We start from the raw sequence: 23,745 nt of genomic DNA on the forward strand, positions 1-23,745 counted from the left end.
ACACCATAACTGCACACAATATTCCAAGTGAGGTTCCACAAGAACAGAGTAGAGGGGCTGGATCCCCTCCCTCGACCTCCTGGTCATGCTTCTTTTGGTATCAACAACTTTACTGACCCTTAAGAATGACAAAAAACCCTCTGCTTGGATGAAAGTAGAACCTCAGTTCTCCTTTGAAAAAGAATCATGCTAAAATTCAAAGTTTTAAAGTTACCTCTCTGTATATGTATATAAAACTATACCTATGCATACTCAAATCACAGGTGCTTGCCTGAATTCACATCAAGTCCAAAATAACCGACTTAACATGCTGAAAGACACAAACTGAATTGCACATCACAACATACGGTTACTCCAAGACACAGCAGTTACATAAAGATGATGCGTTGCACTCTGGCCCCCTCCATAAAAGTAGGTAGAGCATCATGGCTCTAAAAATACAGCCCTCAGGAAGGGAGCTTGGACTTACTGTTTCCCCACCATTCCTAGCCCTACTGCACCCAAATCCCTGCCTATGGCAGGGGGCTTGGAACTAAATGATTTTAAGGTCCTTTACAACCCTAAATATTCTGTGGTTCTAGGATTCTAAATGGGAAAGAAGGAAAAAAACACCAAGGGACATGAAACACCTCCAAAGGAAAAACACCTCTAAAATGTGCTCAGCATCAAACCAGAAGAGGAAGCGCAAAGCATCCATGTTGTGTTGCACTGGCTCCAGATCACTCTGGAGCATGGATTCACTTTCTTTGTCTACCCAGGTGTATTAAAACAAGACTGTTAGTACAGCTAAGCAGAGCAAGATCAGCAGCAGTTGGTAGCACTACAAGGAGAGTAAGATGGCTACTAGGAAAGCAGCATGAGATGAGCAAGAGTGATGTAGCCACACACTCCGGAACAGAAAAGGCTGAAGCCACTTCTGTGCCCCTGTCTGCCCTGCACACAAGCATAAAAGAGGTGAGGTAAGCAGCACAACTCTAGCAGTTTGCTGCTGAACTTCGTTTTCTCCCATTAAAGTGGCCATTACATGTCCGCTTACAAAGGGGTGAACACAGACTATGTACAGTGCAGCACACTGAAAAAGAAAAACCAGGAGACCCCACGCAGACCCAGCTCTGCAGCTGCCTCACCGGCCACAACCCGCACCCTACGACGAAGCCACCGGCCAGGGTAAAGAGGAGGAGCCGCCGCTCCCTTCCCGCCCCCGCCCGCCAGTGGGTTCCTTGGGACCTCTCCCTCCCTGCCCCACCTTAGGCGGCCGTCCCACAGTGCTTCGGCGTCGCGCAGGGGTCACCGCGGTAGTGGGAGAGGGGCGGCCGTGACGCTGCCGCCTTCCCCTCGTTACCTTTGTGCTCGTCATCCAGGTAGCGTATCCGCAGCTCCTCCTCTTCCTTCGCCTCGGAGCCGTAGCTCTTCCCGGCCGAGGGGACAGTGGCAGCGGCGCCTCCCCGGACCGTCGCCCGTTGGCCGGGACGGCGGAAGGAGGAGGTCGCGGCGGCTGTGGCTGCCAGCCTGACTCGGCCTTGCAGTAGGCCCAGGCCCCGCAGCGCCGCCGCCATGCTGCCGCCCGCGCCGCCTCAGTCTCTCGCGACCGCCGGCCCCGGTCCCGCCACCCACGTGACCCCCGGCTCCCTCCTTCCTTCCCCCTCCCGCCGCCGCTGCCGAGGCGCGAGGGCCGTACGCTCTGCTGGCGGGCCCCCGGGGCGCCGCTGGCTGCGGGCGGGGACGCGGGAGGCTGCGGGACGGGACGGCGCAGGGCAGGGCTTGGGCCTGGGCTGGCGGTTCTAGCCGTGGTGTCAAGCGGGCCAGGCGCTGCTCTCCTAGCCGCAGGTGGCGAGGGAAGGCTCGTTAGCCGGCAGGGATCCGGAGGGTTGCGCCCGCAGCGTGAAATACACTGGCACATAGAAAAGTCTCACACCGGGAAAACCTGCTGTTCAGTTTTACTGTGAGTTATCGGTAATGGTGGAAATTACCACATACCTATCTGTGGTGAACCTGCCTAGACCCCATGTCATGGGCAACATGCTGCGGCTCTGTGACGCCAGAGTAAATGTGCACAGGCTCCTCTGCAGTCGCTTCTGTTCAACTACTGCAGCCATGGCCAGGCCTGGCAATGGCATCAGCACTGACCACATCAGTGACAGTCAACAGCACAACCGTGGTACAAGTTACAGGCTGCGGTCAAAACCACAACAGCAGGTAGCACCTGGTTCTGCATGCTGAGATAAAAGGCTTCTGGCTTGGTTTCTTTGCGTTGCTCTATGCCCACCCTCCTCTTTCTAGGCACTCTGAATTGCTTTCTAGGTAAATCTGTCTCTTTGCAAAAGTAAGGGTCAAACTAATGCGGCCTGGTATTCAGAACTGAGTCTAGTTGTTTTAGAAACCCCGCCATGGGGTCTCTTTGCCATCCATGCACACTGACAGGCATACCGACATGAAGCGAGTCAGAGGATGTAAGTGGTTAAGGAGCACGTAGGAGATAGGTGCCATCTTTAATTGCAAATGCAAATGTTACAAGACTATTATGACCTGTTTCAATAGGACAGTAGAATTTCACCTATCCATATGCCAATACCACAACATTTACAGGTACCAGAGTATATATGTATTAAATGAGTTCACTTGACTCCTTATGTAGGACTTGAGAAAGGTTGCCATAGCTGTGATTAGTCTGGGACAGTAATGAGACTTAAAAAGCTGTGAAGTTTGTCTTCAGTTTATTAACCTGGAAAAAATGGGCTTTGAGAATTGAAAACATGCCAGTGAGCCACGTCCTGTCATTTTCAAAACTCAGTGTTACTTAATCAGGGGGACAGAACTTGTTCCACTTCTGAGCAGAGGGTCAGATGCAGCCATTTGGTTGTTTGCGAAAGCCAGTCACTGCATTCCTCTCCTTCATGCAGTTGCTCAGCAGCTCTTCCACTGCTTTTCTTCTGGAGAAATGAAAGCCTAAAAATAGTGACCTCTTTGTTCTTCTAGAGCACCATGAAGGGCAGATGTAGGGGGAGAAACAGGCAGACTATCGCCTTGCATTTATTATGTTTTACTATTTAAACTGGACTATAGCTTGTGATTAACAGCCTATGCCAATACAGCCTGCAGTATGCTGAAGTCTTTGCCAGCAGAAAGGAATAAAGAATGCCTGACCTGGAAATTTTGTTCACAGTCAACATTTTATTTTATGAGAACAAATTTTGAAATACCACACCCAATTATGTCAATAGAAATAGGGACAGCACCGTTCTAAAAGTCACAGAATAAGGTAGAAAGACATTAAAAGCAGAACTAGATTGACTACATACCATAACGTTGCCTTGAAACTGGGCAGATGTGGTGTCATTTGCAGTGGTTCCCAGACTCAAGAACTAGTGGATGCTTTCCTGAGCAGAGGTCAGTATATGGAATCAAGCCCAACAGAATAGCCTCGTCTGTTGTAAAGCACCCGCAGTCATGGTTAAAGCTAAAAGAATTTTAGAAGTACAATTTTCTTGTACACCATCACTGTATGTTTAAAGCTGCATGATACTTGTCTTAAGTGTGTTTTGTTTTGGTAATTTAATACTACAGTGCCTTTTGTAATACTGTGTAGTTAGTTCCTCTCATTGAACTGACATACGGGCATGAATCAAGACTTTTTGGATCCAAGTGAAGTTTCCATATTCTCTTGCTGTTTTTTTTTCACTGAAGTTTAGTTCTAGCAACACAGCTTTAAAGTCAAAGTGGTACATGGAAAGCACATTTAGTTACAGAGGGAAAGTCTATTGACATGCAAACTGTTATTTACACATATATACTAATAAGAAAAACAAACTGGGCAACTGGAACAGAACTGTTAAGCAGCAGCCTAATAGTGTATGACAGTGCTTGGTAACCTGGTTCCTGCTGCACACGGAAATCCAAATATTGGTACTTGGTGATGAGTAAAATAAATTGATTTAGCACAACTGTATAAATCTTGACTCAGCCTCCCTTATACCCAGAGAAGCAATGTGAGCATGAATGAAAGTCGAGCCAGTGTAGATGGAGAACAGCTCAGCAGTTCTCTGCACTCAGCTCTAACTTTTAATATGGTCAGTCAATCATAATCTAATCCAAGGGAAAAAACTTGAAGGTCCTTCACCTTAATTAATTTTACTTTTGAAATTACCCGGAAAACCACATTCGCATCAGGTTGCAGGTTCTCACAGTGTACGGGACTGAGACTGAAAAGGGAAAAATGCAGCCCCTTTTTTAGCTTCACTCACAGCTTTTGTTCAAAAATGCAACCTGAAGGGAGGGGAATTTGAGTAGGGGAATGGTGTCCTTTTTCTGGTTTTGATACAGTACTGTTGCAACTTAGGCAACACAGCTTGTATGTGCAGAAATCAGAGGATGGCCTACATGGTTAGTGAAGAGAAGTTTATTGTTCAACATGCTTCAGTGCTGGGCACCTGCCGTGATTCACTTTCAGGGTTACAGTCTCACTCTGTAAGTATAATGGTGAGTGTGGCCTCTAAGGTCTAAATTAGGTACCTAAAACTAGGGAGGGTGAAAAGTACTTGTGGATGTTCAGTTCGGCATCTAGTATTACTAAAAATACTAATAAAACATTTGAAATGAGACAGAAGAATAGCTGTTATACTAATTTGCTACTTTACAGGTGACAATGAAAAGGTACAGACAGGATGTACAATGCAGCAGGAATAAGGATGGAAAGGAATCTCAGCTGGTTCTAAGTGGCTTTGATTTTATTACATTGTGCACGTAGATGAGGTGCAATGAATAGTTTCATTTTTCCTGGATGAGCACGTCAGCGGCAGCATTTAACCAGATGAAAAGGGAACACGTGCTATGGAAAAATGAAGCATGCAATTTTGGGTTTTCAAGCTGAATCACTTGTCTCTGTAAAGTGACTGTTGATATTTGAGAGCGAGATCCGTTTAGCGACCTGTTCTCTTAAGTTGGTTTATAAAGGTGGTTTCAGTTTCACACCACCCACCAGGAGCTTTTGTCTCTTCTAATTTTCACATCTTTCCTTTTTATTAATGGCAGATTTTTTCTGATTATTATGTTACCCAGTTAGCACACCTACATTTCCAATCTTGATTTTTAACTTTTTTTAAAGCCTTTTTCGTCTTCTTTAAATACTGATACTGGGAAAACAAGTCCGTTGTTGTTGTGTATTATTAAGCATGTAGCACACACAGCATGTTCCCCTTTCTGGCACCACGACTATTCACAGTGTTTTGCAGGCAGCTGTTTCCTTAGATTGTCTGTTTTCTTTCTGCTCAGTGCAGTGTTGAGATTATAATGCTAAACTGTATGATGGGTTTACAGCTTACTTTTTCTTCTCAGAAATTATTATTGCTAAGCTCAGACTAATTGGGTATGCTTACAAGTTTGTTTACGTGGCACTTATTACCTTGTTCCAACGTGTGTAGATGAAAACGTACTTTTGTGTCACTCATACTTTGGAGTAAAGGACAGATTTTGTCTTTGCATTCATGTCAACCCCATTTATTTGTGCATATGATCTTGCATCTTGAAAATGGAGACAACTGCATTCATTGAATTGATGTAGTTCATCCTGGCATACATAAGCCAGGGACTTCTTACTTGCTTCCCAGACATGGAAGGCAGCATAAACCATTCTCTGCAGATCACAACCAAGGCAGAATGCTAAAACAATTGCAGGAACATAAACGTGCTGAACAAGCCTTCTTGCATGGGTAAATTGGCAGTAGTTGCCACAGACCTACAAACATGTAATACTGGAAGATCAGAGCCTTAAGAGGGCCTTAGGTGCTTGTAACAGGAATTCGGCAGATACTCTGTGAAAAAAAAATACAAAATGTTTTCTTCTGGGACAAGGCACGTAGTTTATCCCAAAAGGGCATGAAAAAAAGGTATTTATTTCTGTGGTATTTAATGTAAGCAAAGGTAGTGGGAATAGAGAATTGATGAACACCAGAGATTGCTAAAAATTGAAATATTTGTGTCTAATTACAACTCCAAGTCTTTGATTGCAATACAGGTCTTCTTTTGCCAAGCTTTTAAAAAGCTTTCTTGTATTTTTGAAGTAGCTCAACAGAACAAATATTCACCGGCTTGTTTAAATAATGATGCATTCAGGCAAATTGCCATCAAACTGCAACATCATTGAATGCTTTCCTTAAAGTGAATGTATGCTGTTCGGCTATTTATAAATGTTGTTAAAATCGTTTATTTTCTTCATGATCAGGATTCTAGAGAAGCCTTTGTGTGAAGCAATACTCCCCTTCCATCTTTATGTCCTTTTGAAGAACTCCAGAGCCAACTATATTGTTAACTGTATCTTAGAGGATCCTTGCTTTGACAGCTGGTAAGGTAAGCTCTAATATGGTATAGGGAAGTCAGTGAAAGCTGCACAAGAAGCACAGAAACCAAGTAGCACACTGCTGCTGTAACTGGCATTTGATTTAAGATAGTTGATATGAAATTGTAATATAAAATAAATTTACCAATTTTATCTGGGTGGGTGCATGTGTGGTAAAAAGCTGCGTGGGCCTCTGCTAAGGAGGCAGTAAAACAATCCTGTCAAATCTATACTATCTAGAAGAATGCAATAGAGCTAGTTATTAGCCCAGAGAAGGAAGCACTTTGGAACAAAGAATTACTCATTTAATAAACACAATATCTAAATGCAGAGAGTGGGGTTTCCTTCCAAGCAACCATTTGGTTAAATAAAGGGGCAATTCATCTGGATAATGTTTTGTTTAAAAGTTTTTGAATTAAAGCAGTAAAGGATATTTCAGTAGAACTTGCAATGAAGCAAAAATGACATCATTGCAGTCAGGAGATGAAAAATACTCTAATGCTTCTGTCCTGGTGTAATGTGATTTCTAGTGAAAAGAACTTACAAAGAAACTCTGCACTATTTAAAGGCAATACATTTGTCATGAAATCCAGGTTCTTACTAGGAGATAAGAGAAAACTGGTCTTTTATGCTCAAGCCATAAAATGTTACATAAAAATCAAAAGCACTTCATAGACTGTTTTTATCAGATGTAATTGTTTATTAGTCTTCATGAGCAAGCCAGGAGTTCAGATGTATGTTACATTTCTGAATGGCATAATTATATTTCCCTTCTGTTCAGCTAATTTCTTTTTTTTCTTTCCTATCAGGTGGTTTATGTCAGAACACAATAACTGAGCTTACGGTGGATGTACTGTAGATAATACCTGAAGTTTCAGATACTGTTTACCTTTTTGTAAAAGCTGCAGCAATTTTTAAGAAAGTCATTGCATGGTTACTACTTGAAAAATATGTCACATTATGGGCAAATCACTTGAAGATAAATTTTAAGCTATTATGATGTAAAATGTATTTATGTTCTTTGCTTTTCTTTTTTAGTATTTTATAATTAACTATGTCATGCTGAGATCTACTGAATATATTTCATTCTAAGAAATGCCTCACATTCATTTTCACCCCATATGCGGAAGATACTGGGGACTTTTTTGATCTTCTGTTCAGTTTCATTAGATTAGGATATATTTTACATTCTAACCTTAACTTTATTTTCCTGCATTCTTTACCCTCTGCATATTGATGCAATTAACAGTATGATAAGCTGAGCAAGCATTTTCACTGAAAGCTTATCTATCATATAGAACTCTTGTCATATCAAAGAATCTGAGTGACCTTGTGACCTGAATTTCCAGGGTGGAACAAAAGGTTAAATACTCACCGTCTTCATATCTCACATGGATACAAGATATGGATACAGATGGTTTGGCATCTACGTAAGCTAAGGACTCCTATGTTTTGTCAAAATGGTTTTATCGTAACCCATCTTCTACTTAACCACCTCATTTAAGTCATTTGTCTATGTAAGAAAGCAAGATTCTTAAGATCAAGAGCAATGAACCTAGTAACTGGTATGTGAAAATAAAAGCAAAATACATACTGAATGGCTAGTACTTTATGTACCTAGGCACACACTGAAAACAGAGTTATTCATCAATACCGGTAAACAACCATTTCCAGCACAACAATTTTCAGATTTCTGGTTTCTTAGCATTCTTTAAAGGCATGTTTTTGTAGTTCTTCAAAATCAGAATCTCATCTAGGAATCAGTTTTTGCAGTTTGTGAAAATTAGTCATCAATTAAAGAAAAACTATCTACAAAAATTAGCCTGTCTTCAGAGTCATGGTTAACATTTCTTTATAGATAGTATCGTTTTGTGTATGTCACTTTGTCTGGAAGATGAAACTACATTCCAGTTACCTTATGCCCTGTGAAGTATGTTTTATTTGCTAAGCGCAACACAGCAAATTGTGTCTTCTCAGCCCTACTGGCAAAAAAAAAGTGTATGTATCTAAGCACTTCAGTGAAGTGAAAGACTTAAAAAAAACTAAACCAGGTTTCCAAGCCAGATTGTGAGGCTAATATTGCCCACAATTGCCTACTTCAGAAATGGCCCATAACTTTCAGAACTTTATAGTATTTGTGCTGTTTCAATGCCATACCTGAAAAAAAAAAAAAATAATAAAAAGTATATGGTTTCCTTCATCGAAGTCTTTCAAACATGCCATTTTCCTGTGGTATATGTAGCTAACAATAGGTGGAAGAAGTAAAAATATGAACAAGAATGGGATGCTTCCATGTTCTGAAGTAGTATGTTAAAATTGTTTAGTGAAAGAAATTCCCAAGGTGTTCAGCAGAGCTAGTAAACTCCGCACTGGAATACACATTTAATACAGTTGGGTATATTAAGACAGTTCTTGATGTTACTCTTAATCCATGTATTAATCTAATCTACATAAAGTAGGGATTCTGTGTTTTGTTTAAAATGCTTTCATCATAACCTTTTTTCTGTTTGAACACACCAGTGTAATTAGGATTTGTATTTCTTGCAACAGAGATGCAGAATACCTTTCTTCTCCCTTATCCTGCACCCTCTGTCAGGAAAGCTCAAGGGAGACATGCTGTACTTCTTTGAATTCATGCATCTCTGACAGAGCAGGACTAAAATTGACAGTCCCTCCAGTAGCCACTTCACAGGAACATAACAATACTGTAAAGCTTTTGTAGTCTTGATATCACCACAGCATCTGGTTCCTCAGTTATGTGAGCCTTGTCAGTATAGTTTCAGTTCAGCTGCGCATTTTAGGATGGGGCAGAAACAGCATGAAACATCTGAGGATATGTCACTGCTTTGACTCTGCAATGAGATTTTTAGTAAAATTTCTAGTGCAACCAGTAGCTCTTTAGCCTGGAAAATGAGGAGCAGGAATCTGACCCAACAGAAATCTACATCCATGTGTATGTTTGCATTATACTCAAGCCACCTCGTAGTAACAGATTTCAGTTAAAGGGAATGTCATTTAAAGAAAACAGGATTTTTTTTTTTTCCATGACATAAATTAAATTGTGCTGCATTAGAAATATTTTTAAAAGAAGTAGTTTTACTACTCTTCATATGTTAAACCTATGGCATTTCTTAACGTAAAGTTACTAAGACACATCAATGTACAGCTGTATTTCCTAGTGGTTGCCTGTGTTCCCGTTTTTCAGAATTCAACCTGATATGTTTTAAGTATGATTTTTCAGAGGTGATGAGAACCTGCTACCTCTACTGAGCTTAGTTACAGCTGTAAGTAGTCATGAAAATCCACTGTGTCTTGCATTAGGTACGTAAGAAAAAACTTAATTAATATGTCTGAAACTTCTGGCAACATCTGAGTGCCACAGATGTTACATCAAATATTGTGAACATCTGAAATAAATAAGCAGAATGTATGGACCATCACACAGAACTATAATGTTAAAAATGGAAGTGTATTCATTTCTTCACCCTTTTAGCAGAACATAGTTGTGCTCTAATAAAATCTTACTTGCTCATAGTCTTGTTTTCCTTTTATCATGTGCTGAATTCATCATAATCCTGTGTTTAAAGCATCAGTCTGTTGCCATGGAAGTTACTGTCACAAATTTAGTTAGAACTTCATGAAGGATCAAATATAAAATGTGGCTAGAGAAGAAGAAAACCATTGTTCAAATAGCAAAGCTTAGGTAACAAGCTGAAAGGAGAAAGTGCACAGGGATATACGAAGAGTAAGGGAATTAATTATTTAATTCTGCTGGAGGAAAATTCCCCTTTAAAATTTTCAAATACAGAGTGATGTTTCTAGAGATAGATAAAAAACATTATGTGTCATAAACCTGAGCGTTCTAAACTTTCACACCTTGAACTGTTGTATATACCAAAACAGAAATTTACAAAATAGCCATGATAGTGAAAAAGAAGTGAAGGGAGGTGGGTTTTCGTAGTGAAAAGAGTAAGAAAATAAATAAGCTTTAATTAAGAAATGGTATATATAATATTTATTAATTACTGAGAAAACCATTTACAGGTTTATTCAAATTAATTTTGACATAAAAAGTGACATTTCTTGGAGATCAGATTTTGCATCTTTTTAGTAATTTTTACTGTATCTAAGACTTTGATGTCATGGACTGACTGAAAACTTCTTACTGGCTTTATTATGTGGTCTGTCAAGGCTTGTCAGAGCATGTTTTGGAGAAAAAATGCACTTACAGGGTGCTCGGTGGCACTGACTGAGCTACTTTTCCATTCCCAGTATAGAATGTAACTAACTGTTATATTGTTATTAATAGAAAATTAGTAACAAAGGTAAAAACCAGATTAATTATAAGAATCTGAAGACAGCAATTTTGGGGGGAAAAAGATATAAAGGAGGTGCTGCAACCTTCGAAATATGTATATTGTAAATATCCTCTTAAGTGGCAAAGCAATTTATTTCATAATTATAGGACTAAGAAGCCTTATGAATAGGATAAAATTTAAAAAATACGTTGTTTGCCTCAGTATTTCCCAATTGGCTAGCTGTCGTGGTTTAAACCCAGTCAGGTAACTTGTTCACTCACTCCCAGTGAGTGGTGCCGAGCTGACAACAATCAAGGTCCGTGTTCGTCTCCCCCACCCTCCCTGCACCAGGGCTCTCCCCTTCCCCGCTCCCGGAGGAACGGGGAGGAGGATCGAGAGAGTGCAACTCCTACGGGTTGAGACAAGAACAGTCCAGCAACAAATCACCACCGCTACTATCAGCTAAAACAATGATAAGGGAAAATAACAAGGGAAGAGAATACGATACCACCGGCCAAGAAAACGAGTTCCACCCGGAAGCCCCTGTCCTTCCGGGCAACTCCCAGTTACCCCCCACCCCGGGCATGACGTGCTGTGGTATGGAATACCTCCCCGGCTAGCCCGGGTCAGGCGCCCCGTCTCTGCTTCCTCACAGCTTCCCCTCCTCCCTGGCAGAGCATGAGCCTCACAAAGTCCTTGGTCAGGGTAAACATCACTTAGCAACAACCGAAAACATCGGCTTCACCAACGCTGTTCTCAAAACTAGAAGTCAAAACACAGCACTGCACCAGTTAACACAAAGGAAAAAACATGACTGCTACTGCTGAACCCAGGACATTATCCACCCCTTATTCCATACCATTCACGTCGTGCTCAGATCCCACATTTTCAATACACCATCGCTCTCCCACATATATACATCCATATACATACAGACCAAGAGGAAAAAAATCATTTTCTTAGTGCATGGACCAATCCCTATAATGCTGCCGAGTCCATTCGGTCCATGATGTTCCAAGTTCATTCTCTGTTGGGATGATGGCTGGAGGGAAGTCAGGGCCAGTCGCTGGTGACCTGGAGACATCTAGTTGATGGGCTATAAAAGCATTACACAGCAGGCAACAGCATACAATTGAGTTCACTGGCTGTTTTCCCCTAATATCAAATCCCCTTGAGGTATACATCGGACTTCCCCATCTTCCCGCATTACCCACCAAGTATATCCAGGTCCCTGAGCAAAAGCAATCCCACGAGTGGGTTTGCCTTTACCTGAAGCAGGAATAACCCAGACTGTCTTCCCCAGCAAATTCTTCATATGCACCACGGGAACTCTGTCCCCCTCTACAATATGTAAAAGTTCTGACTGGGCTGGGCCAGCCCTGTTGGCAGATCCTCTGGTGTTGACCAACCAGGTGGCCTTTGGTAAATGTGTATCCCAATGCTTGAAAGTTCCCCCACCCATCGCTCTCAGTGTAGTTTTTAACAGCCCATTGTACCGTTCGATTTTCCCAGAGGCTGGTGCATGGTAGGGGATGTGATATACCCACTCAATGCCATGCTCTTTGGCCCAAATATCTATAAGGTTATTCCGGAAATGAGTCCCATTGTCTGACTCAATTCTCTCTGGGGTGCCGTGTCGCCACAAAATCTGTTTCTCAAGGCCCAGGATGGTGTTCCGGGCAGTGGCATGGGGCACAGCGTATGTTTCCAGCCACCCGGTGGTTGCTTCCACCATGGTAAGCACATGGCGCTTGCCTTGGCGGGTTGGTGGCAGTGTGATATAGTCAATCTGCCAGGCCTCCCCATATTTATACTTCAACCATCGTCCTCCATACCAAAGAGGCTTTAACCGCTTGGCTTGTTTAATTGCAGCACATGTTTCACACTCATGAATAACCTGGGCAATAGTGTCCATTGTTAAGTCCACCCCTCGGTCACGGGCCCATCTATATGTTGCATCTCTGCCCTGATGGCCTGAAGTGTCATGGGCCCACCGGGCCAAAAATAATTCACCTTTATGTTGCCAATCTAAGTCCATCTGAGCCACTTCAATCTTAGCCGCTTTATCCACTTGTTGGTTGTTCTGGTGTTCCTCAGTGGCCCGACTCTTGGGTACATGGGCATCTACATGACGTACCTTCACCACCAGATTCTGCACCCGGGCAGCAATATCTTTCCACAGTGCAGCAGCCCAGATGGGTTTACCTCTGCGTTGCCAGTTGCTCTGCTTCCATTGCTTCAACCACCCCCACAGGGCATTTGCCACCATCCATGAGTCAGTATAGAGATAAAGTACTGGCCACTTTTCTCGTTCAGCAATGTCCAGGGCCAGCTGGATGGCTTTCACCTCGGCAAATTGACTCGATTCACCCTCTCCTTCAGCAGTTTCTGCAACTTGTCGTCCAGGACTCCATACAGCTGCCTTCCATCTCCGATGCTTTCCCACAATACGGCAAGAGCCATCAGTAAACAAGGCATACTGCTTTTCACTTTCTGACAGTTTATTATATGGTGGGGCCTCTTCAGCACGCACCACCTCCTCCTCTGGTGACATTCCGAAATCTTTGCCCTCTGGCCAGTCCATGATGACTTCTAGAATGCCTGGACGACTGGGATTTCCTATTCGAGTTCGTTGTGTAATTAGTGCAGCCCATTTACTCCATGTAGCATCAGTTGCATGATGTGTAGAGGAGACCCTGCCTTTGAACATCCAGCCCAGCACGGGCAGCCGGGGTGCCAGGAGGAGCTGTGCTTCAGTGCCAATCACTTCCGAAGCAGCTCGAACCCCTTCATAGGCTGCCAGTATCTCTTTCTCAGTTGGGGTATAGCTGGCCTCAGATCCTTTGTATCCCCGACTCCAAAAGCCGAGGGGTCGACCTCGAGTCTCCCCTGGAGCTTTCTGCCAGAGGCTCCAGGTAGGACCGTTCTCCCCAGCTGCAGTGTACAGCACATTTTTTACATCTGGTCCGGTTCGGACTGGTCCAAGGGCTACTGCATGAACTATCTCGCGTTTAATTTGCTCAAAGGCTTGTTGCTGCTCAGGGCCCCATTTAAAATCATTCTTCTTCCGGGTCACATGATAGAGAGGGCTTACAATCGAACTGTAATTTGGGATGTGCATTCTCCAGAACCCCACTGCACCCAAGAAAGCTTGCGTTTCTTTCTTATTAGTTGGTGGAGACATTGCTGTTATCTTGTTGATCACATCTGTGGGGATCTGTCTACGTCCATCTTGCCATTTTATTCCCAAAAATTGAATCTCCTGTGCAGGTCCCTTGACCTTACTCCGTTTTATGGCAAAACCGGCTTTCAGCAGGATTTGGATTATTTTCCTCCCTTTCTCAAAGACTTCTTCCGCTGTATCGCCCCACACAATAATGTCATCAATGTATTGCAGGTGTTCTGGAGCTTGCCCCTGTTCCAGTGCAGTCTGGATCAGTCCATGGCAAATGGTAGGGCTGTGTTTCCACCCCTGGGGCAGTCGGTTCCAAGTGAACTGGACACCCCTCCAAGTAAAAGCAAACTGGGGCCTGCACTCTGCTGCCAAAGGAATGGAGAAAAATGCATTGGCAATATCAGTCGTGGCATACCACTTGGCTGCTTTTGACTCTAGTTCATACTGAAGTTCTAGCATGTCCGGTACGGCAGCACTCAATGGTGGTGTGACTTCATTCAGGCCACGATAGTCTACTGTTAGTCTCCATTCTCCATTAGACTTTCGCACTGGCCATATGGGGCTATTGAAGGGTGAGCGGGTCCTGCTGATCACCCCCTGACTCTCCAGTCTACGGATCAGCTGATGGATGGGAATCAGGGAGTCTCGGTTGGTGCGATATTGCCGCCGGTGCACTGTTGTGGTCGCAATTGGCACTTGTTGTTCTTCAACTTTCAGCAACCCCACAGCAGAGGGATCTTCTGAGAGACCAGGCAAGGTGGACAGCTGCTCAATTTCCTCAGTCTCCAAAGCAGCAATACCAAAAGCCCACCGGTACCCTTTTGGGTCTTTGAAGTACCCTCTCTTGAGGTAGTCTATGCCGAGGATGCATGGAGCCTCTGGACCAGTCACAATAGGGTGCTTTTGCCACTCCCTCCCAGTCAGGCTGATTTCAGCCTCCAGCACAGTCAACTCTTGGGATCCTCCTGTTACTCCAGAAATATAGATGGGTTCCACCCCTTGACAGCTTGATGGCATCAGGGTACACTGTGCACCGGTATCTACTAGAGCCTTATACTTCTGTGGGACTGATGTGCCAGGCCATCTGATCCACACAGTCCAGTAAATCCGATTGTCCCCTACCTCCACCTGGCTGGAGGCAGGGCCCCTCTAATGGTCGTCACAGCATTGGACACTTAAGTCGTGTTGAAAGGGATTATTCTTCGTTATCACAGGAGCTGGAGTAAAATCAGCTCTTCCACTCCATCTGGGAAACTGCTCACCAGAGACTGAAGCCGTAGCTCTCATGGGACGATCAGTCTTGGCCCTTGCTCCCCTCTTCAGTTCACTCACCCGTTCCTCCAAAGCTGAAGTAGGTTTTCCATCCCACTTTGTCATGTCTTCTCCGTGATCCAGCAGGTAAAACCATAGGGTACCCCGTGGCGTATACCTTCTGTATCTCCTCTCTTGAACAATAGGACGTCTTTTGTTAATAGCTGAGACGCGTGTTGGTACACGTGAGGAGCTGGATAAATCAGATACATCGTCCCTCAATTTGTCGAGGTCCTGGGACAGTTTTTTCACAGCTGAGATGATGGAAGGAGTGAGATTGTCTTCGAACTCTCGGAGTTTATGAACCATTTCATCCACTGTTAGTGGTACTATGTCATTCCAGGTCACTGTTGCCAATGAATGGGCATATGATGACGGTGCATTCCGTGTAAGTTTTCGCCACATGGGTCGTGTACATTCAACTTCATCTGGATCTATAGGTGTATCCCCGTTATTCGGCTTGATGTGATAGATCATCTCTACGATGGCCGATTCCCTCAGAGACTGGATGCCTTTGTCTATAGTAGTCCACTTGGCCGAACGACTCGTAACATCGTCCTTGTACGGAAACCTTTCTTTCACAGCTGCCAAGAGCCTCCTCCAAAGGCTGAGGGACTTTTTCTCTCTTGCAATTGCTTTGTCAATTCCCCCTTCTCTAGCAAGTGATCCCAGCTGCTTGGCTTCTGTACCTTCTAGTTCGTGACCATCGGCCCCATTGTCCCAGCATCGGAGTAACCAGGTGATGATGTGCTCCCCTGGTTGACGGGTAAAATCTTTTCGCATATTCCGCAGCTCGGTTGAGGTCCGAGGTCGAGAAGTTACTTCTTCTTCTTCTTCGTCATGTGAGGATGACTCCTGATCAGATTCTGGACCGGGTGGTGAATTCATTGGTTCTTCATCTCGCTTCACCCTTTTTGCCTCCTTTTTGCTTGTTCTCTTGCGTACAGGGGCAACTGATATTGGTACGAATTGGTCCTCTGGTTTGGCTGCAGTGATTATCACTGTGGTTTGAGTAGCGACTGTACTTGTTGCTGGGGGTGGTGTAGCTACCGTGCTTGGAGCTGGGGTAACCGCGCTGTCTGTTGCAGTTGAAGTTTGAGCAGCTGCTGTACTTGCCACTGGGGTAGCTGCGCAGTTCATTGCAGCCAAAGTTTGAGTAGCGACTGTCACTTTGCCCTCAAATCCGCCGACATTCTTTTCCTTTTGAAGGTGCTGAATAGTGTTGAACAAGGCCCTGTAAGCATAGGCCAAGCCCCAGCACGTTGCCGTGATTTGTCCATCTCTGGTATGGCCAGAATGACCACACACCTCATTTAAGTGTTTTACTAATTCTTCTGGATTTTGCAGTTGTTCGGTAGTGAAATTCCAAAATACTGGAGGGGCCCACTGACCTAGATACTTGCCCATACTATCCCACACACCCTGCCACTCATGGCTGTCCAGCCTCTGGGAAAATCTCTCGGTCCTCCTACATCGTCGTTTGACCCCAGACAAGACCCAAACCTGAATCTGCTTAACTCTTGAAATCAGTAGTGGGCAAAACACACTCTGTATGCGTGTTAGCATGGTGATTCCCATCACCATCAGCAAACAAGTCTCAAGAGCATTAAAAGGCCATTTAAAAAATTCAAAACTCTCAAATGTAAATGGTCTGGGGGGACGACTAGGAGGGTAAAAGGATGTCTCCTTCACAGGTTGAGCACCTGAGAAGGAGAAAAAAGATGTGTAATTGCTAAGCACCTCCATCATATACCTCCCAAAGTATAAAGGTGGTGACCACACTGGGAACATAAACCAGATCAGTTTCATGATCAATGATTCTATTGTATTACAAGTCATTACCATAAAGTACAATGGGATAAAAACCTTAGCCCAAGCCCCACACTTGAAAAACACTAATACAGCCAATACCGGATGGACGTAAGATATGGTATACTGAAACTGTGAGATCAAGAGGAAAAACCTTGAGAGCCAATAACTCAGCATTGTGACGAGTGACTATCAATCCAGTCAGATCTGTTCTTATCTCAACCCCTCGTGCCCCACGTTGGGCGCCAAAAAGAACTGTCGTGGTTTAAACCCAGTCAGGTAACTTGTTCACTCACTCCCAGGGAGTGGTGCCGAGCTGACAACAATCAAGGTCCGTGTCCGTCTCCCACCCCCCTGCACCGGGGCTCTCCCCTTCCCCGCTCCCGGAGGAACGGGGAGGAGGATCGAGAGAGTGCAACTCCTACGGGTTGAGACAAGAACAGTCCAGCAACAAATCACCACCGCTACTATCAGCTAAAACAATGATAAGGGAAAATAACAAGGGAAGAGAATACGATACCACCGGCCAAGAAAACGAGTTCCACCCGGAAGCCCCTGTCCTTCCGGGCAACTCCCAGTTACCCCCCACCCCGGGCATGACGTGCTGTGGTATGGAATACCTCCCCGGCTAGCCCGGGTCAGGCGCCCCGTCTCTGCTTCCTCACAGCTTCCCCTCCTCCCTGGCAGAGCATGAGCCTCACAAAGTCCTTGGTCAGGGTAAACATCACTTAGCAACAACCGAAAACATCGGCTTCACCAACGCTGTTCTCAAAACTAGAAGTCAAAACACAGCACTGCACCAGTTAACACAAAGGAAAAAACATGACTGCTACTGCTGAACCCAGGACACTAGCTTAGATTGTTTGCCACTCACATTGCTTTTTGGATATCATGCTCTGAACCATCCAGGTCTTCTCGTGGGCATATAAATTCCAAAAGCCCTTAGAACCCAGCAGAGCAACTAGGTGTCCTGAAAGTTGTATGTTGAAATGCTCCGTATCATGACACCCAGCTCACTTTTTGAAGAATTTAGCAGTAAAAGGCACCTTTTATGCCTGAGAAAACTGATGAATACACTGTTTGTGCAGAGTAACAGAGGCCAAAGTGCTTACACTGAAGATGCATCATGCAGGCAGACCTCATAAAAGATGCAGGTGAAGTATACTCCAGACCCTTTCTATTCTGTCTCCTTTCTAACAGAGGGACAAATACGCCCAAATCTTGCCTAACCTTGGAACCAGGAGATAGTTGGAACATGCAACTAGACCCAAATAGGTAGAGAACCACTGCCCTGAGAGATCTAAGAAAAAGGAATAGGTATCCTCTTCTGTCTCCTGGGTTAGATTCTTGTACAAGATGAATTTGTAACCACTTCCTGTTACTCATTTTGTATGGTATTTGAATGCTTACCCTGTATTCACCAGAGCTGCACATCTAAGACCCCAATCCAAAACCCATTGGAATAAATGGAAAAGTCACATTGATTTCGAATAAGAAGCGAATGGAGCCAAGATGTTAAAAGGAAAAAAAAGTCAGTATTACAAAGTTTGGCACTGGGAGGTTGCTTATAGCTTGCATATTTCATCTTCATAATAAGGCAGAGTTTATGCTACCTAAGCTTTACCTTGTTAGTATCTAATTGGAAGCCAGGCATAAACTTCTTTCAGTCAGCACTTCATTAAATTTACAAGCAGTTCCACACACACTTGTGAGTTGCACAATAGATCAGACATATTTAACTACTTGAGATCTGGCTTTGGCACATAGCTATTAATCCAGACCCACTGTGTTTTTTTTTCTGTATGTGAGGGGCAAAAGCAGAAAGCTATTTCATGTTATAGTAGGAGCCACGTATATTTGTCTACCTGCCCACATCATAAAGCAGTTTACAATTGTAATAAATGTAGACATTCCGACTAAGATTTGCCATGCTGAATGCCCGCCTCAGGCTGTGGCTAAATTTCACCTGGAATGGCCCAGCCATTTCTAAGATTGGCCTTGGAGGAAATTAATTGTCATGAAAGATATGCCAGCTAGCCTTATGTATTGTCTCTGTGTCTTGTTACAGAGAGCTAGACCTTGTCAGTAACATCACTGGAATGCCAAGGATGTGCCTTTTGCTAACTTTCCACCTTTCTGTCAAAAGTCATGCAAATGGGCTAAGTTGCAGTGTTTCCATCTTGGAGGGCCTACAGTTTAGAAATGAAAACATGAAACTAGAAAAGACAGGATAAAATATCTGGATAAAAGTGGTTCCATATGGTAATATGGAAGCACTGTCATAGCAGGAATTAAATCCTTTGAAAAATCTTTTGATTTTTTTTTCTCCTCTGTTTGAAACCACTTGTAATGCTACATTTTGTGTACAGTGTCTATAACAATCAAACCAACGTACTGTCCTTATACACTGCTGCTTTTTTTGCTCTCGGTGGAGCAATGAACTTCTCTGAAGTAACAGGTTATTCATGTAGTTGTGCAAGATTCTCAAAAATAATGTGAACAGCGTTGTATGATCAGGTCATTTCCTCACATGGAAAGAATCTCGTTTGTGAGAACTTAAAAATAAATGTGAAAGAATCCTTTTCTTTCAAGAGGCATAGCTATCCGCATGGGAGACATCAAGGATGGAGGGAAAAGAATTTGGAAACTTACTCACTCTTGATTTGTGTTGTTCAAACTCACCCCATGAAAGTTTTCAAGTGATAAGGTGCAAGATCAATTAATTCTTTGCAGTGCTGGGCTTTTCAGTCATAAATGACTCATAAAATTTCTCAGGGAGCTTGTAGGTGACCTTGTTGTCTGCCTTAGTCTGCATCTCTAAGAAAACCTTGTGTACAGGAATCATAGGTAACAGGGTTTCCATGAGGTCAAATGGAAAGAAGTAAATGCCATCTAATATCAACAACTCCCAATACCCCTGCAAGACTGTTACTGCAAGGGAATGGATACTTTTTCATCCTTTTGCAGGAAAATTCCCAAAGAGCCTGTAGGACCTGCAGTTCTCCCTTCTAGTAAGTACTAATAATACAGAAAAGAACTTTCTGTAAAATTAAACATTCACCTCTGCCCTACATATTTTTCTCTTAATGACAAATTACACAAGCAAAATGACATGCATTTGCTAATGCTTTTTTCCCTTAAATGGTTTCCTAGCATGCTCACATTCAATCCCCCAGTTATGCCTGAATGTTGCTGGGCATATTTTTTGTTATGCTGTAATGCTACTGAATTATTTTATTTTATACACTGAGGAGGTTCCAAAGATTTCCAAAGAAAATAACTCTTTTTACAAGACTTGGCAGATGAGCAATAAAACAAATTGGGGGGGGGGGGGAGGGGAGGGGGGAAACTTATCTTTTAACTAGCTAAACAGAAAATGCATATCCAGTTTTTATGTACATTGAACATTTTTACTACAGAACACTGTAAATATCTTAATTTTGGTTTTTTAATCAAAGCAGTCAATAGGATTATTTGGAGGCAATTCATACACGATAAAATTTTATTCATTCTGCTCTGTGACAAAGTAGTAGAAGACCTCTACAGTGTCTTCAGATAAAAGTATTGAATATGTTTCAAGATAAACAGTAAAATGCTGGTACAACTGAACTCAGCGGATATATTCCTTTTAACAGCATTATGTCCAGGATTTTATTTTGTCCTGAAAAAAATAAAGTGTTTCCTTAGGTTTTTGTGTTTCATTTAATCAGAATTCTGAATATTCTGCCTCCTCTGCCTTTCTGCTAGATTAGATATATTCTCTCATAAACTCTGTTACTAGAAACACACAATGCAATTCCAGTCTCCTCCTTTTGAAAGTGACTATGGATTTGCAGCTGATTCATTTTTAGAAGATTTCATTTCCTCACTCTGAGAAAGCCATGCTCCTCAAAAGGTAAGACAACTGAAAAGCGGTGACAGATGTAAAAGTGGCAAGAAATGTAAAGGTACTGAATCTGTGACAGATCAGTTTATGGTGGTACATGGTACAGTTAGGAAGAAAAAACTTGTATTTAAACTGGATCAGGAAAATGAATTGATTCATATCAATGAGAATAGGGAATTCTTATAAGTAAAGGAACTACTACTACTAAAAATCCAGCAATTTGACAATTTTTTAGATTAGCCTGGAAAAATAGTGAACACGTTCTTTTGCAGTGATGGTAGATGTGACTTAACTGGATTTTTCCAACTTTAGTGTCTTTGATTCATTATCTGAAATCAAAGTACAGAAAAGGCTCAAAAAAAAAAAAAAAAAAAGTGTCCAGTCAAAGGACTTTCAAATTCCTTAAGAAATACATTTTTCAAAATTCACACATTTTTTACTACTACAGCCTAGCTAATAAGTTTCAAAGACATCTTTGTTGGATTGTAGAGCTTTTTCACATTATAAATGTGAAATGTTTACCAGCATTTTTTGAACTAAATCGAGTTCCTAGTTAGATCTGTGTGCAGATTTTGATCCAGTGAGCTAAAGCTTTTTCAAGACAGCATTGAGTCTTCTGACCTATATAATTCTTACTGCTATGCAACAGAATAGTAGTAGTAATAATTTGACAGTGAGGTGATGAAGTGTTTAATTAGGTAGGAACTGGATACAGGTCAAGATGTGATAGTGATGCTGAAAGATAATGAAAATAATTTGTAAGTAAAACAATCCCTTCAAAAAAAAGTGTGATTATAATAAGCACATATTTTTTAAGTAGACCCATAATTCAAAAAGCATTTGATGAGCAAAGATAGCTAAACTACTACTGACATTTTCATGTATTGTTGTTTTCACGTATAATTAAGTTTTCAGTAGTGGTTGGAGTCAGATGCAGGGCAAATTGTAATGGCTATTATATCCATATATGTATCCATTTTTGCATAAAAGAAAATGTGTCATCCAATTATATTAAACTTTGTGAGCTTTTATTTGTAATGGCAGTGATAAGCTGCAATAAGTGAATATTTGATGGAATGGAGATGGGGAGAAGAGTAAAACATCTAATGAAAGCCAGACAATAATACAACCATCTTGCCCTCTCTTAGTAAGGACTGATAGTATGATTCTGGATTTTGCTTCATGTTCTTCTTGAAGTTAATGTTCAAAACTGAAAGCACCCAAAGCCTTAATAATGCAGAATTTCTATCTGCATATTGTAAACCATTCTACTGTTTATATGTCCCAATATGTTTGGGTTTTTTTTCCAGCAGTGTGGTAACTGGGTATCATGATCAACAGGTAATCTATTACAAGTCATAGGTCCCCCCATGGAGGTCTGTAGTGAGCCTGTCGTGTCAGCTGCTGCTTATCATGCAATTGTGGGATTGAACATTTTTGTCTGAATATGTTGTCTTTCATTTACTGTTGAATATCATCCATTTGTTTGCATATCCTTTCTCCAATTTTGCCAACATAGAATCATAGAATAGTTAGGGTTGGAAAGGAGCTTAGGATCATCTAGTTCCAACCCCCCTGCCATAGGCAGGGACACCTCACACTAAACATCATTTTGAATCTTAGACCTATCTTCCATTTTACAGACAGTCTCTTTCAGCTCCAAATTATCTGCAAATTTAATAAATACATTATTACATTTTCATAGTTTTAATGGAAATATTTAACACATAAAACTGGGCACAGGCTGCTGCAAAATCCCACTTGGTCTAGCTTTTGTTTAGCAATGAAACACTGTCAACTCATGATGAGGTATTGTCCCACTACTGCCTTTGCATCCTCATTTTAGCAATTTCATCTTGATCACCCTTCTCTAGCTGACTATGCATCTGCTACATGAGACAGAAGACCCTTACAGTAGACAAGTTATATACCACCTCTGCCTGGCCTGTGCCCCTGTGGTAGAATAAGATAGCTTAATTGTGAACTCTTGTTTGTTCTCACTTGTTTCCTCACTAACTTTCAAGTGTTTACAAATAGATTGATCCATAATTTTTCACTTTGCCTCCCTTTTCTAAAAGAAGCCATATATGTCCTTTTTTTTCCCCAGAGCATCCCCAGAGAAATATTCCCATTTCTCAAGAACAGCTACTACAATATCTGAGATGGTTTCAGAAGATTGTTTAAGCAAGAATCTCACAAATCCTTACTTTGAATTTGTTAAGAATCTGAAGTTAAAACTCTTTTGTTCTCTGCAAATTTGAAAGTATTCCGCTTGCTGAAGTATTTTTATGCTGTCCTTTACAGGTACTATCTTGGCCATATGCTTGCATTAACTTTGTTAGAGAGTGGTAATCCAAACATACTAAACCTTTACATTTTGTGTGCATTATCTATGATTTGTACCTCCTTTTTCCTCCTGTAGCAGAGCAGCGATTCCTTCCTCAGTCTTACAGTGCTGGTGTGCACATATGGTTCTTGTTCCTGTTGATACCTCCAGCACATCTTTTACCTCAGACCTTCATACTATGTAACTGAACCTAGTTTCCACCGTCTGAATACTGGCTTATGCTTGGGGCTAGTGAAACCCATTATTAAGCAAATTGCTCCCTTCCTACATTCCCCTACTTTGTGTCCTTAGTGTCACTTCATTGCTACTCCTAAACCACCCAGGTTTTTGACTTGTCTTCCTGATTTCTGCCTTTTTTCAGTCTGTTGGTTTTCTTTTGCACTGCTTCATCTCTTTTTAACAGTGATCTGTTTTTAAAAGCTCTCATGTCATGGTCACTCTGGCCCACTTTGCACTCTCAACATTCTCATACTCATTGGTTAGAAACCAATTTTGAAGACTCTTTCACTATTTGCATACTTGGCTGTGTGCATCAACGTGTTATTACTAACTCATTGCAAGAACCTACTGAGCAGTCTGTGTACTGTC

The 23,745-nt window shown here is 42.3% G+C and overlaps 1 protein-coding gene and 1 long non-coding RNA gene across 4 annotated transcripts in view; one reads left to right on the forward strand and one right to left on the reverse strand.

Moving 5' to 3' along the window:
• AUH (AU RNA binding methylglutaconyl-CoA hydratase) overlaps window positions 1–1,617 on the reverse strand; it is a 119,440-nt gene extending 117,823 nt beyond the window's left edge. Inside the window, exon 1 of one of the 3 annotated variants that reach the window (XM_061456362.1) lies at window positions 1,343–1,617. In XM_061456362.1, the coding sequence (XP_061312346.1) occupies window positions 1,343–1,556 (214 nt within the window). In that variant the 5' untranslated portion in view covers window positions 1,557–1,617. The remainder of the gene's footprint in view (window positions 1–1,342) is intronic. The other 2 variants (XM_061456361.1, XM_061456360.1) reach the window with 2 other exon arrangements.
• On the forward strand, window positions 1,308–8,250 carry LOC133270818 (uncharacterized). Its single transcript, XR_009743924.1, has 3 exons — window positions 1,308–1,361; window positions 6,218–6,342; window positions 7,141–8,250. It is a non-coding gene; the product is annotated as an uncharacterized LOC133270818 (long non-coding RNA).
• The last annotated feature ends 15,495 nt before the right edge of the window (window positions 8,251–23,745 follow it).

This window comes from Pezoporus flaviventris, unplaced genomic scaffold, assembly GCF_033815535.1.
Source record: "Pezoporus flaviventris isolate CSIRO_AGI_PZ_B2104156 unplaced genomic scaffold, CSIRO_AGI_Pfla_v1 ptg000022l, whole genome shotgun sequence".
In the NCBI taxonomy this organism is placed as follows: Eukaryota; Metazoa; Chordata; class Aves; order Psittaciformes; family Psittacidae; genus Pezoporus; species Pezoporus flaviventris.